This window comes from Miscanthus floridulus, chromosome 7 (genome assembly GCF_019320115.1).
Source record: "Miscanthus floridulus cultivar M001 chromosome 7, ASM1932011v1, whole genome shotgun sequence".
Taxonomy (NCBI): domain Eukaryota; kingdom Viridiplantae; phylum Streptophyta; class Magnoliopsida; order Poales; family Poaceae; genus Miscanthus; species Miscanthus floridulus.
Genome location: NC_089586.1, coordinates 9,944,227 through 9,956,923, shown reverse-complemented (window position 1 = coordinate 9,956,923; position 12,697 = coordinate 9,944,227). Strand labels below are relative to the sequence as shown.

Below are 12,697 nucleotides of genomic sequence, written 5' to 3'. Positions count from 1 at the left end.
CTTTTTTAGAAAGTAGTTAAAACGCAGCACCTAGCATGTAGCGTGCCTGATTTATGAGCCGGTCATAAGGTAATGCTACTGGTGTGATGCATTTGGCAACTCAGATGTCATCATTTTTTTATTGCCAGATGTCATCATTTCTAACTTCATGGATGTATATCTGGATAGAAAAAAAGAACATTGTCAATATATACCTCATTTTTAATTTGTCATTGGTCGGCATCAATAATACTACTACAATAATGGTGCCGTCATAATATATCAAAGCAAAAATGAATTAACGGGAAATCTATCACCAACATAATAATGTGTACAGGTGGGTCCCTGTTCTGATAAGAAAAAGAAAGACTTGATAAAGGTGGGGCTGCCTGTATAGCATAGGAGTGTGGGCCACAGATGTAGTATAGCTTAGGACGGAAGACAGGAACCCTACATACACCTTCAGTCAAAAATACGTCTTCCTCCCTCTGTCCCATATTATCTGTCGTTTCCGGTTTTCGTGCCACAAGTTTGACTCGATTTGTAGAAAATACATACAATATTTGTATCTCTAAATAAATTTATTAAAAAACTAGATTCAAAGATCTTTCCAATGATACTAATTATGTACCATAAATATTAATATTTTTGTAATATATATTTTATTAAAGTTGTTTCTCGGGAAGCGAAAGCGACAGATATTTTGTGACGGGGGAGTACATGATTTTCAGACATGTTTATTTGTTATTTTTGGGATACTCAACATAATTTTAATTTCTGTGGTTTAAAAGATCAAACTTTGTAAATTTTGGCAAACAATTGATAAAATTAATGTATATCTTAAAGTTTCACTAGTGGATTTGTATTTTCAAACTTCTTTTAATATGATATTACTTAACAGTTGACAATATATTCTAGTAGAAATTAATGTTCAAACAAAGGTTTATTTTTGAAGATTTTTATTCTAAAATACGTCCTACATAAATAAAAGGAATGTTTTAGAAAATAATGAAACAAGCGCTATATCTATCGACTTTTGTCATATGACAGGTTAATATAGTTTTGTCAATGTCAGTACATAAAATTCTGGCAGTAAGTTGAATTCTGGCTTAGCCGCCGAAAAAGGGTTGAAACTCTATGATGGCAACATAGAATAATTAATTATGGCTATTATATTTAGCCTAATGGTTGTGCTAGAACACACCATTGAACTACTACTAATATAACCACTGAGATGGTGCATTAGTACTAACCACGAGGCTATTAGGCTGGAAGAATGTGTGTGTATAGGATAATGCTGCGAGGATACTTATTTCCAGGGAGGACGCCAGTGGGAAGCATGGAAAGGGGACCATCAAGAAGAAAGCAAGCAAGGCGTACTTATACATAATTGATTGTTTGTTGACCTGACCCGGTCATTAAAAAAATATATATACTTTTCACGGTCTCTTAAGAGAGAGAGCTCACTTTTGGGCATCATGGGCGAACCCATAGCAGCTACGTGCCTACTTCCCAGTGCCCCACTGCTCTGGAGTAGGACGAGACCCCCTTTTTGAGACACTATGTTGGGTTTCCAAATAAATAAACAATTCGCTGTTTTCTTGAATTGTAAAAAGAAGAAGAAATATGGCTAAGGTGGCATCCGGTTACTCTCTCAAGATTCCAGCGATAAACATGTGTGATGTTTTAATTGGGGCTTGTCTTAATTAACTCTAGTCATTCCAAAAACTCTGATGATAAAATATTCCTTAGGTATCAAAGTTGAATGTTTGGAAGTGACATGAGTAGAGAATATGAATATCCAGTGCTCCCTCTCATGAACAAAAAAAAACTTCTAAAAAGTGCATAAAGAGTCCAGTAAAAATGGATAGATCATGCGATCATCTATGTTAGTGTAGAATTTGAGCTTAAACAAAAAGTTTTTGCAAGGAGAAAAAGAAAAGACAACTTGTCGGTACAGAAAGTGACCAACAAGTAAATATTTATAGTTTTGTCGTACGTTGTGATCGGAGGTGGCCTAGCACTCAATGACACAGGGTTTATACTGGTTCAGGCAACGTGCCCTACGTCCAGTTTGAGTCGATCGGTGACTTTATTCCTGAGCCCAGGTGCTCGAAGTTTGCAGTGGGGTTACAAACGAGAGGGAGAAAGATGGGGGGTACAAGAGGTCCGGTCGGACTCCGGTCGGAAGGGCCGAGAGTGACAAGAGCTCCGCTATGAGCTAAGTGTTCGAGCGTGTGCTCGTGGTTTGAACCTGGTGGTTCTGCTGTTGTGTGCGAGTGAACTTGATCGATCTAATGAATCTGGAATGACTTGAATCTATTGAGAGAGAGCGCATACCCTTTTATAGATGAAGGGGATGGCCTTACAAGTGAGAGGGAGATAGTACGTATGCTACTGAGCCGTGTTGCCCACGCCGGCGGGTACAGGATGATGGTAGGCACCCACAATACTGTTGAATGTCAGATGCACGTGGGAGGTGGTGTTGTCTTCTTCGGGTATGGCAGACGTCGGTGCCTACCACACTGTTGATACCTGAAGGCATGCAAAGGGTTTTTACCATGTTCGTCCGGTACGGTAAAAGTCGGCGTCCACAACACTGTCGATGCCTAGAGGCATGGGGGGCTTACTGTATGGGAGTTAATGGTGCCCACAATACTGTAGGAAAAAATGTCGACGCCTACAACACTGTTTTGGCTCTGTTGTGCTAGGAAGGTTGCAGAGTACTGTTTTTCTGCAGGTGTACAGAGTATGGTCCCCGATATTGAGGCTTGACTTGTGCGCTCTGCCTTACTTTCTCCGTCCGTTTCCTGGTCGTTACCGAGCGGGCGTCCCCGGTCGGTTGGTCCCAGTCGGCTCTGATTGCGCCAGTCGGAGAAGAGCAGTGGGTAGGGTTTTGGCGTACCCCAGTCGGAGACGTGGGGTCGGAGTCGGAAGTAGTGCTTTGGCCAGGCCTTCCGGTAGGAGAGGTCGTCCGGAGGCGGGCTGGAGACCGAAGTGAGCGCTCCGGTCGGAAAGGTGGGCCGGAGTCGGAAAACGGACGCCGCTCCTCCTCGGGCAGCCCTTCTGGTCGGTGATTTGATCGCCCTTCTGGCCTGTTGTTTAGATACTTGGGCTGGTCCATGAGTTGCGTGTTGTCTGCTTGGGCCGAGCCTTTGTTGGGAAGCCGGTCTGCGAGGGAATAATAGTCAAAGTTCAAAATAGTAGGCTTTATACAATCTTAACACATTACACATACTACTTTTCTGTGAATGGAGAAAGTATTAGAGTTGGAGGTATAAATAAGACGGGCAATATTGTAATTCAAAGCCTTGGTGACAATTCATGAAGCTGAGGCCTGAGGGTACCCATGATAGGACAACGAAATTCTGCATGTGTGGAAAGTTTGAAAAAAAGGTACAAATGTTATCACAGGGACGTGGTCTTGACCAAGACTGCTTCCAAGGAGGAATATAATCCAGGTGCAAGGAAGGAGGCCCGGGACCGGCCGGGAGTCACAACAAGCTACAGTGAGTCGATCAGTGACTGATGACTAATTATAAGATCGATAGCAATAACATGACGAAATAAAATCAGGCTATTAATTTGGTTAGCTAAGTCGGCAGTCATCACGCGCATCTTGTGTGTAGCTAACTAAAAGGAGGTGGCAGTGGAGCTAGAGTTGACCAAGAGAGCGCTGTCATGCGGACAGATTATGGAGTAGTATTCGTGTATGTGAGGCTTCTTGTTAGGGAAACTAGGAGGCTGCTGTCAAGGGCAGCAGTTAGATAAGGATACCGGTGCCTCTGCAGGTCACCATGCACAGACCACTGCGAGAACACTACTTTTGGTGACATGGAACTAGATGCACAGGTGGAAGTCGGGGCAGCACGTCTACGTGTTGCACTCGAGAGGCCCTAAGGAGCCATCAGGATTGGTCCCACCAAAGAAAGTCATAGGCTAAATAGATCACCAAAATGAGTAATTATTCGGACTTCGACCCGGCCATTTTTTATATACTTTTATCATAGATATATTTTTTGGAGTTGATGGGATATTTTGAGAGGAGATATGCAATGTATAATCCTTTTGAACAACCAGCCATATAGTTTGTTATGTTACATGGTTAGATGTGATGTTAAAGCCAATAGCAATCCTTTTTTCTATTCGAAAATTAGCCCGTAACAAACTTACGCCAACGAATGCAATAGCTTGGTTCTTAAGGCCATGTTTGGTTGTCGCAGTGGTGAGAAATCTCGCTATTAAGAAACTATAGTTGTATAACTCAACAACGCACAAAACCACCACTTATAAAATTAGCAAAGAAGAGTTCTAGAGCAATGTTTCTATCAAAGCTCCCAAATGACAAACGGTTTTTTTGCATTACTGCGCCATGGTTTTCGAAATTAAAAGGTTTTATCGTGTCTTTCGGAAATCAACTACATTTTCCCCTAAAATTATGGTACCTTCTAAGATCTCAAAATACTTTATCTCCAAACTAGCCTAAATATCATTATCATAGACACCAAGCTAGAAGAGAAATTATAGACGCCCCTCTATCCCAAAAAGGTTATAATTCTAGAATAATACTATGTAAATCCATATAAAATTTAATTAAATATATAAAAAAAGACACACATATAGCAAATGTAAATAAACAAGATTAGAGAGGTGTGTGAAGGAGTAGCTGGTGAGAGCCGAGAGGTGTTTGACAATTGGCAGTTTGACCGCTTGACCAGCGGCATCGTCTCGTGACTCTGTCGTCGTCTGCGTGTGTGTGGCTTCTCTCCCCCTCCCTTCGTCTCGTCTCGTCTCCTCCCCCTCACCTTCCTCTCCACCTTCCTCCCCTCCGCGCCCCGCTCCACCGCGCCAACCAACCAACACGGCTTCCCAACCTGCCGCCTATATACCTCCTCCCCCCGCGCCCCCACACGCGCACATCCATGTGCTCAGCTCCCCCCATCCCCGGCCCCCGGACCCCGGCCACCCATGGGCGCCTGCTTCTCCTCCGCCTCCGCTGCCCCCGCCGGCGCCGCCGACGAGCGCCGCCCGTCCAAGGAGGACAACGGCAAGAGGAGGCGTCGCGCCGCCGGAACCTCGCCGGAAGGCGCGGCGGCGGCCCCCGTGCGGGTGGAGTTCGGCTACGAGAGGGACTTCGAGGCGCGCTACGAGGTCGGTCGCCTGCTCGGCCACGGCCAGTTCGGCTACACCTTCGCCGCCACCGACCGCGGCTCCGGGGACCGCGTCGCCGTCAAGCGCATCGACAAGGCCAAGGTGAGCTGCCGCCTGCCGCTGCCGCCCCCAAGTCGCCGCGCTGTCTCTGTCTCTCCTAGGAGTAGCAGTCTAGAGGTGGCGATTCCGAGCGTGCCTTTGGTCCATCGAACCACTGTGCTCTGTGCCTCCTTGCGCTGGGTGCATTTCGAGAGGGATTTCGTGCAATTTATCCGAGGAAATTAGGGATTTTTCTTTTGTTGCTTTCTGAGGTTTAGGTTCTTTCAGTTGGGATGCGATTGGTGCCGGATGTTTTCGGTAGCTTTGGCAGGCGTCTAGCTCAACGAGTAGATAATTGCTCTCATTTCCAGCTGTTTTACCGCTTCATTTCTTCCAAGCTTTTGCCGTTGGTTGCTGGTGGTTCTGAGCTGCGGGATTTGAGGTGGTTTTGACATTCGGGCATCTCGAATGGCCTCTTAGTTTGGCACTACAGCTTTGTTATTTTCGGAACGAGGTGTTGCTCTCCAGCTCAGTACGCTACCTCATTCATGGAAATGGCAAAATCACTCATTTGTAGAACGGGAAAGGTGTTTTTCCTCTGGATATTCATGGAAACGCTTTGTTCAGTTGTCCTACTAATTTTGATAAGACGGTGCTGGGTTTACTGCGATACTCCTTAATGTTTCTTATTTGGAACTAAGATTGATTTATGCAGCACACAATTCATATGGAGCTGTGGTTTTTGTGTAATTGCTTCTGTTGTCTACTTGTCTTTGCTTCATTTCTTGAACCTTTGTTTTTTTTTTCCAAGGGGGGGAGTGCGAGGAGACAATTTCAATTTCAATGTTTACAGACGCGTCCAAATAGGTTATTTATTTATTTAGGATCATTAAGATTGTCTCCTTGCATGGTTGCGACTTGGAAGGTTCCTGTCGAAGAAAAAGTCAGGAAAGCTAACCATTGCCCACTTGCAGTGGACAACACTTCCATGTCTTCCATACTATAGGTGGACAGCATTTTCCTAGGTATTATTAATTTGACCTTGAAACACATATATACTAATCAACATGGTTTTGATTTCATCAAATGTTTTGGACTTTCTGTTGAACTGTCAAAGTTACTTTATTAGTCTTTTGGAAATTTGAACCTCTGGAATAAAATGTCAAATTTTGTGGAACCTTTGATAGTATCTTTTGGAAAATTAGTGTTAGCGTCATTGGAAATATCGTTCATGTGTCTGTGACTAATGTGTTACTAGAAAGCTGAATAGGTGACATCCTTGTCAAAAAGGCACTAAATGCGAGTCTGGAAATTAGGCCCTGCTATTGGTAAGGGAAGGAGTCTGAGCATCAGTGCTGATAGGAATATAGACTCTGGTGATATTGTTGACTATTAAGTTTTCAACTTTTGAGACAGATAAGTAGGATCCCTCTTTTGATCATTATTTATAACATAGCCTTATATACCTCAAGGCTTGCATTGATAGGTTAATCTAGTATGCCTCCTGGAGATCATGTCCTCAAGTTGCACACGGCTGTCAATAATATCGTCACCAAATGGTCATTAGTATTTGTGGAATATGCCGAAAGTAACCAATGTGCCATCAATGAATTTGCATAATTAGTGATTATAATCTGTTTGGATTAATTTACATCAGAATACAATGAGATGGTAAAGTAAGCAATCAAAACAGAGTATAAACATGTGTGATTCGACAAATCATAACCCCGCCCAGGTGTTTTGTCATTCTAGCTTTATTTGTCCAAGTAGGCAGCTGAAGCATTAGATGATTGCCATGTACTGTTATGCCTTGTTGCCTTCACATATTTTCTACTCCACATCATCTTTAGAAGTTAGAACATGTGATTTATGGCAATTAAGATTATAATTTTATATAACAGATGACCCGTCCTGTTGCTGTGGAGGATGTGAAAAGAGAAGTGAAGATTCTTAAAGCACTTAAAGGACATCAGAATATTGTTCACTTCTACAACGCATTTGAGGATGATTCATACGTGTATATTGTGATGGAGTAAGTAGGCCCATACCTACTGCTAATAGAGCATATCAATTTTGCTATGACTTTTTTTCTTCTAAAGTTTTAACTTTTAACGCCAATAGTATTTATCTTGTTTCCAGAATCCTAGACACTAAAATGTCATTCCTAAATATAAATCATTCTATAGCTATACCAGATGCATTCTTGATTCATTTTTCATAACATATGGATATATGGGACTGTTCTTTCAAATCTGCATTTTGAATTTGAATTCAGGGAACTATAACACTAATTCAGAACTCTATCATGTTTAACACTTTCCTTGCATTGTTCTATGTTTGTCAACTTGATGCACTTCTTAGATAATATAACATCATCTTCCACAGTCACCACTCACCATTAGTCAGGACCTAGGATCTTCCTGGTTCCAAAATGTAGCTAAGAATGTCATACATGATCATGTGATTTCAGATAGATGTTCATATATGCCAGTACCAAATCTTAAGTCTTACCTTCTGTTTTTGCAGGCTATGTGAGGGTGGTGAACTATTGGACCGGATTTTGGCGAAGTAAGTAGACAAGATCTCCATCTCTTTGTTTCCTGTACCTCAGTCTTTGTCATTGAATTTCTAGATTTTTGTGCTGTAAAATCAGATTGTTTTATTTTGTTTGTGTGCTTTATTTGATTTCTAGTTGCTCCTTCAAGGTCCTTTACTTAATGTTGTGTTCGTTTGGACAGAAAGAATAGCCGTTATAGTGAGAAAGATGCTGCAGTGGTAGTCCGCCAAATGCTCAAAGTAGCTGCTGAGTGTCATCTGCGTGGGTTAGTTCACCGAGATATGAAGCCTGAGGTAGAAATCAAATACTTTCAATCTCTTTGCACACAGTAAGCATTTGGTGATATTTCACTACTTCCTCAGGTCATGTAAGACTACCTATTTTCCTTCCCAGAACTTCCTTTTCAAATCAAATAAGGAGGACTCACCACTAAAGGCAACAGATTTTGGTTTGTCAGATTTCATTAAGCCAGGTAGCTACTTGGGGCCATATGAATCTGTCTGGAACCTGATAGGGCAAGTCTGCAGTTTAGCTGACTATTTTGTTGTCTAATGCATGCTTTAGGGAAGAAGTTCCATGACATTGTTGGAAGTGCTTACTATGTCGCACCAGAAGTACTAAAACGACGGTCTGGTCCTGAGTCAGATGTTTGGAGCATAGGAGTTATAACCTACATTTTGCTCTGTGGGAGGCGGCCTTTTTGGGATAAAACTGAAGACGGTATATTCAAGGAGGTAAGTGGATGGCTTTTGCATAACATGTGCTTACATGTAAAATATGCTTGGTTAGACTGTGAGCAGGGCCGGCCCTGAGTTTTCAGGGGCCCGGAGCAAAACCAAAATCTAGGGGCCCCTTATATACACATGCTTAAACACTTATATGTATAAAATAGTTAATGATAAACGCTTAGCTACATATACAAAAGCGATATTCAAAGAAACAATACCTTCAAATTTTCTGTCACTATAATGATGGTATACTCTGGTTCCTTGACAACCATATCACCATCTTGTTTGGATCTCTTGAAGCGCTTGAATTACTCTTAAAAAACTTCTTTATAAATCTCTCTGTGTGATTGTATTAATTCATCTACTCATACTCATTTTTTATTTTTTCCGTTTGACTAGATTTTGTACAAAATATTTAAAAAAGAAATAAAAGAAGCAGGTTAAGATTTTACTGTACGGGTGCATGCATAATCATGTGCGCTTTGAAGATGCAAGAAGATAGTGAAGGAAGCTAGCAAATTGCAGTAAAGTAAATTTTGGTTTAATAGAAGAAGATGAAGAAAGCAAGTTAGCAGCGAGTTACATGAAATGCAACGTAATGTGCTATCTCTAATAAAGAATAATAATATATATAATATTATATATATAATAACTGAGCCTAAATTATATGTTGGAGCCATTAGGACCCACCGCGCTTATCTGCAGTAACCAAACGACTTCACAAAAATAGCTTGCATGAGAATCGTCAGGTTGTTGCAGTTGCAGCGAGAGGCAGCATACCTGCAGGTAGCGACGACGGAAACTATTCGCTGCTTAAAGCTCTTAGCCTCTTAACCACGCAATATACGGTATATATACCTGGGATGGGCCCCAGGGAATTGGGGGCCCAGGGCGACTGCCCCGTCCGCCCGCCCTCAGGGCCGGCCCTGACTGTGAGTGTCGTACCAGGGACCAGCGTTTTCAGTGTTCTGATACGGTTTTCTACAATTCGTTTCTACATCATATAGCAGTGTTACCTTGTTAACTATTTCAGTGTCAAACTATTTGTCAGTGTCAGCACTCAGCAATATGAAGGGCGGGCCTGGTGCAAGCGGTAGAGTCTTACCGCCTGTGACCGGAAGGTCCCGGGTTCGAGTCGCAGTCTCCTCGCATTGCACAGGCGAGGGTAAGGCTTGCCACTAACACCCTTCCCCAGATTATAATTTTACTATTTTGAACACTGTAAACCTATTTTACTATTTTGAACACTGTAAACCTATTTGGCCAGGTTATCCTTCAGTGGTTTCTGTACTAGCTACCAGAAACCCACTTTATTCTGGTGTTCAGTTTAATAACACCCACCATCTTTCAGATTTGTAATGTTCAGTGTTACACAAACTTCATTAAGATGCACCTTAAGATGATTATAATAAGTAGTAAAACTGCCTTGCACTTCTAGTTAACTTGAAGTCTGAAGATGACTTGTGGTACCTATGGCCTCAAGAAACCAAGGCATTGCCATTGGCATAGCTAATTTGAATGCTTGAATGAGCTTCAGATATGGCTATCTGTCTTAGTTTTGGACATCTGATTCAACTTTACAGGATATTTGCCTTTGAGATCATTGTCTCAGCCAAAATATGTTGCGGTCTCTTTTTTTACTGTCTTAACCTCTAATACTCTACCTGTAAAAGCTGCTAAGCAATATGGTTTCCATTTTCATTATTACCTTCACCTTTTTCTTGCTATTTAAATATCTTTATGCATTTTAATCAGCAAGGGCATGATGCGATGGTATATGTGATATTCTACATCTTTTCACTTCTCATAAATAGGTTCTAAGGAACAAGCCTGATTTTCGTAAGAGGCCTTGGTCAAGCATCAGTGCAGGTGCTAAAGATTTTGTTAAAAGGTTACTAGTGAAGAACCCAAGGGCAAGGCTAACAGCTGCTCAAGCTCTCTGTAAGTTTTGGTATACTTATTATTAATTTACTAGCCAAGGCATGATGCTCAGATTCACCTCCTTTTCTATGCGAGAACTGAGAACACATATACATCTTGCAGTATGCCTTTCAAGTTTCAATCAGTTATAACAATGTGAATATGAAAAGACCGATGATTTTCTATCCTGCACCATTTTAGAACATTAAATCTGATTTGAGAAGTCACATGAAATAAGCATATACCACTGAGGTTTGCTAGTTCTCATATGTTCTTATGATGAACTATTAAGTCATTGGAGGTTTGCTGCCCACCACCCCTATGTTTGTATTGTGAATGACTACCATCTTTACTGATCCTGATTGTTCTTGATATGTTCAGCACATCCGTGGGTAAGAGAAGGAGGAGAAGCATCCGATATCCCTGTTGACATATCTGTGTTATCAAACATGCGTCAGTTTGTCAAGTACAGCCGTTTTAAGCAATTCGCACTTCGGGTAATTATAGTGATTACAAAAAATAATTTTAACACTACATTTATTTTTCCTTACAATATTTCTTTGTGGCATGGTCAGGCTTTGGCGAGTACACTTAATGAGGAAGAGCTAGCAGATTTGAAGGATCAGTTTGATGCAATTGATATTGATAAAAGTGGATCAATTAGTATCGAGGAAATGCGCCATGTAGGTTTTGTTAGTATTTGTTGATGAAAATGCCTTAGATCCTGAATTACTTTGAGGTGCTGATGATCTGTGCATGTTTCAATAGGCCCTTGCAAAGGATCTACCCTGGAGATTGAAGGGTCCCCGTGTGCTCGAGATTATTCAAGCAGTAAGTTTGGGCTGGATCCATTTTTTTTGTTACCCCCTTTGTTTCCAAGCAAATAGCTGGCCTTGTTTTGAGGATATAACTAAAACTGTGATCTTATTTTGTGGTAGATTGACAGCAACACCGATGGGCTTGTGGACTTCAAAGAGTTCGTTGCAGCAACTCTCCATATACACCAGATGGCGGAGCTTGACTCTGAAAGATGGGGTATACGCTGCCAAGCTGCTTTCAGTAAATTTGATCTGGATGGTGATGGATATATCACACCGGAGGAACTTAGAATGGTAATTTTCTATTCCTATTTTGTTTTCATGTTGCTTCATCAATGAATGCAACAGTCCTTATCATCACTGCTCCTATGAATAACTAGCTAGCCTGACTATCATGAGATGCTGTAGTTGTGTATTGCGCGTTTGGTTTAGTTCCACTTGCTAATTTTCTGTTTTCAGTGAATGAAGTAATTTAACAATGGAGCGCTGTAATATTTTAATCAAGAAAAAAGTAATTTATCAATGGAAGCGCTGTAATAATTTATCAATCGATCTGCACGCACCAGGGATGGACGCATATCATTCCTATACCATCTTACTTCTGTGACAATTTCAGCATTTAGATTTGACAAAGACGAAAACATGTTAGGGTTTCTACCGAGAAAACCACCTATACAAATATTGAGAATTGCACCATAGAAACCTGAATCGGCAGTATTCTCATTGAGATTTTCTTTCAAGATGCAGCACACTGGCTTAAAGGGATCTATTGAGCCGCTGCTGGAGGAGGCCGACATCGATAAAGATGGGAAGATAAGCCTGTCTGAATTCCGCAAGCTCCTACGAACTGCAAGCATGAGCAACGTTCCCAGCCCTAGGGGGGTTCCAAATCCTCAAGCTCTGTGAATTGCGGCTCAGCCATTACATTAGGGAGGAGCAAATTTAGGAAGATACCAGTCATGTGTTCTTTTTAGGTTTCTTTAGCGTGCCATGTGATGTTTCTGATTTTAGCATCCAGGTTATGTGTGCAGCAATGAGTAAGTTTCAAGTAAATATTTAGTGTTTTTTTACAGAAAAGTATGAGAGGTGGAGGTCAAAATGGTAAATAAGACTCGCCTTCTTCTTTCCTGTACACTGTACAGTATTACTAAATACGTATGATTTTATTATACTGTTGGTCGCAATAAAGTTGGCTGAAGCAGTGAGGATATGCTGGTTTGTGACAAACTTGCAACATAATCTGAAATGGTGTGATTTCAAACTGTTAAATGAAATCCTATTTATAAATTAGTATGATCTGTACAGTAACTGTTGGTTTGTGACAAACTTACAACACATCTTTTTAGGCCTCATTTGGAACACGGAAGCTTTTCAAGATTCCTTGTGTTCCAAATTGTTGCCAAATTCTTTTTTTTTGGCAGGTTAGAACAAAATCCAATCATGGTCCAACATGTCACAGATTGACTTGATTTTCATGAGTTCAATTCAGATGGATAATTTTGAAA

The 12,697-nt window shown here is 41.3% G+C and overlaps 1 protein-coding gene across 6 annotated transcripts; it reads left to right on the top strand.

The window, feature by feature from the left end:
- The first annotated feature begins 4,828 nt into the window (after nt 1–4,828).
- Nucleotides 4,829–12,482, top strand: LOC136466511 (calcium-dependent protein kinase 4). Of its 6 annotated transcripts, XM_066464944.1 has the most exons (13): nt 5,127–5,232; nt 5,981–6,497; nt 7,071–7,201; nt 7,696–7,737; nt 7,908–8,019; nt 8,120–8,198; nt 8,291–8,460; nt 10,269–10,395; nt 10,756–10,871; nt 10,950–11,057; nt 11,143–11,205; nt 11,313–11,486; nt 11,934–12,482. In XM_066464944.1, exons 3-13 carry the CDS (start codon nt 7,071–7,073, stop codon nt 12,096–12,098), a joined length of 1,287 nt encoding a protein of 428 aa, XP_066321041.1. In that variant the 5' UTR covers nt 5,127–5,232; nt 5,981–6,497; the 3' UTR covers nt 12,099–12,482. The 6 variants fall into 6 exon arrangements, with proteins under 6 accessions (XP_066321038.1, XP_066321036.1, XP_066321037.1 ...); XM_066464939.1 differs by lacking the exon at nt 5,981–6,497 and having other exon boundaries at nt 4,838–5,232; XM_066464940.1 differs by lacking the exon at nt 5,981–6,497 and having other exon boundaries at nt 4,847–5,232; nt 11,940–12,482.
- Nucleotides 12,483–12,697: the final 215 nt, after the last annotated feature.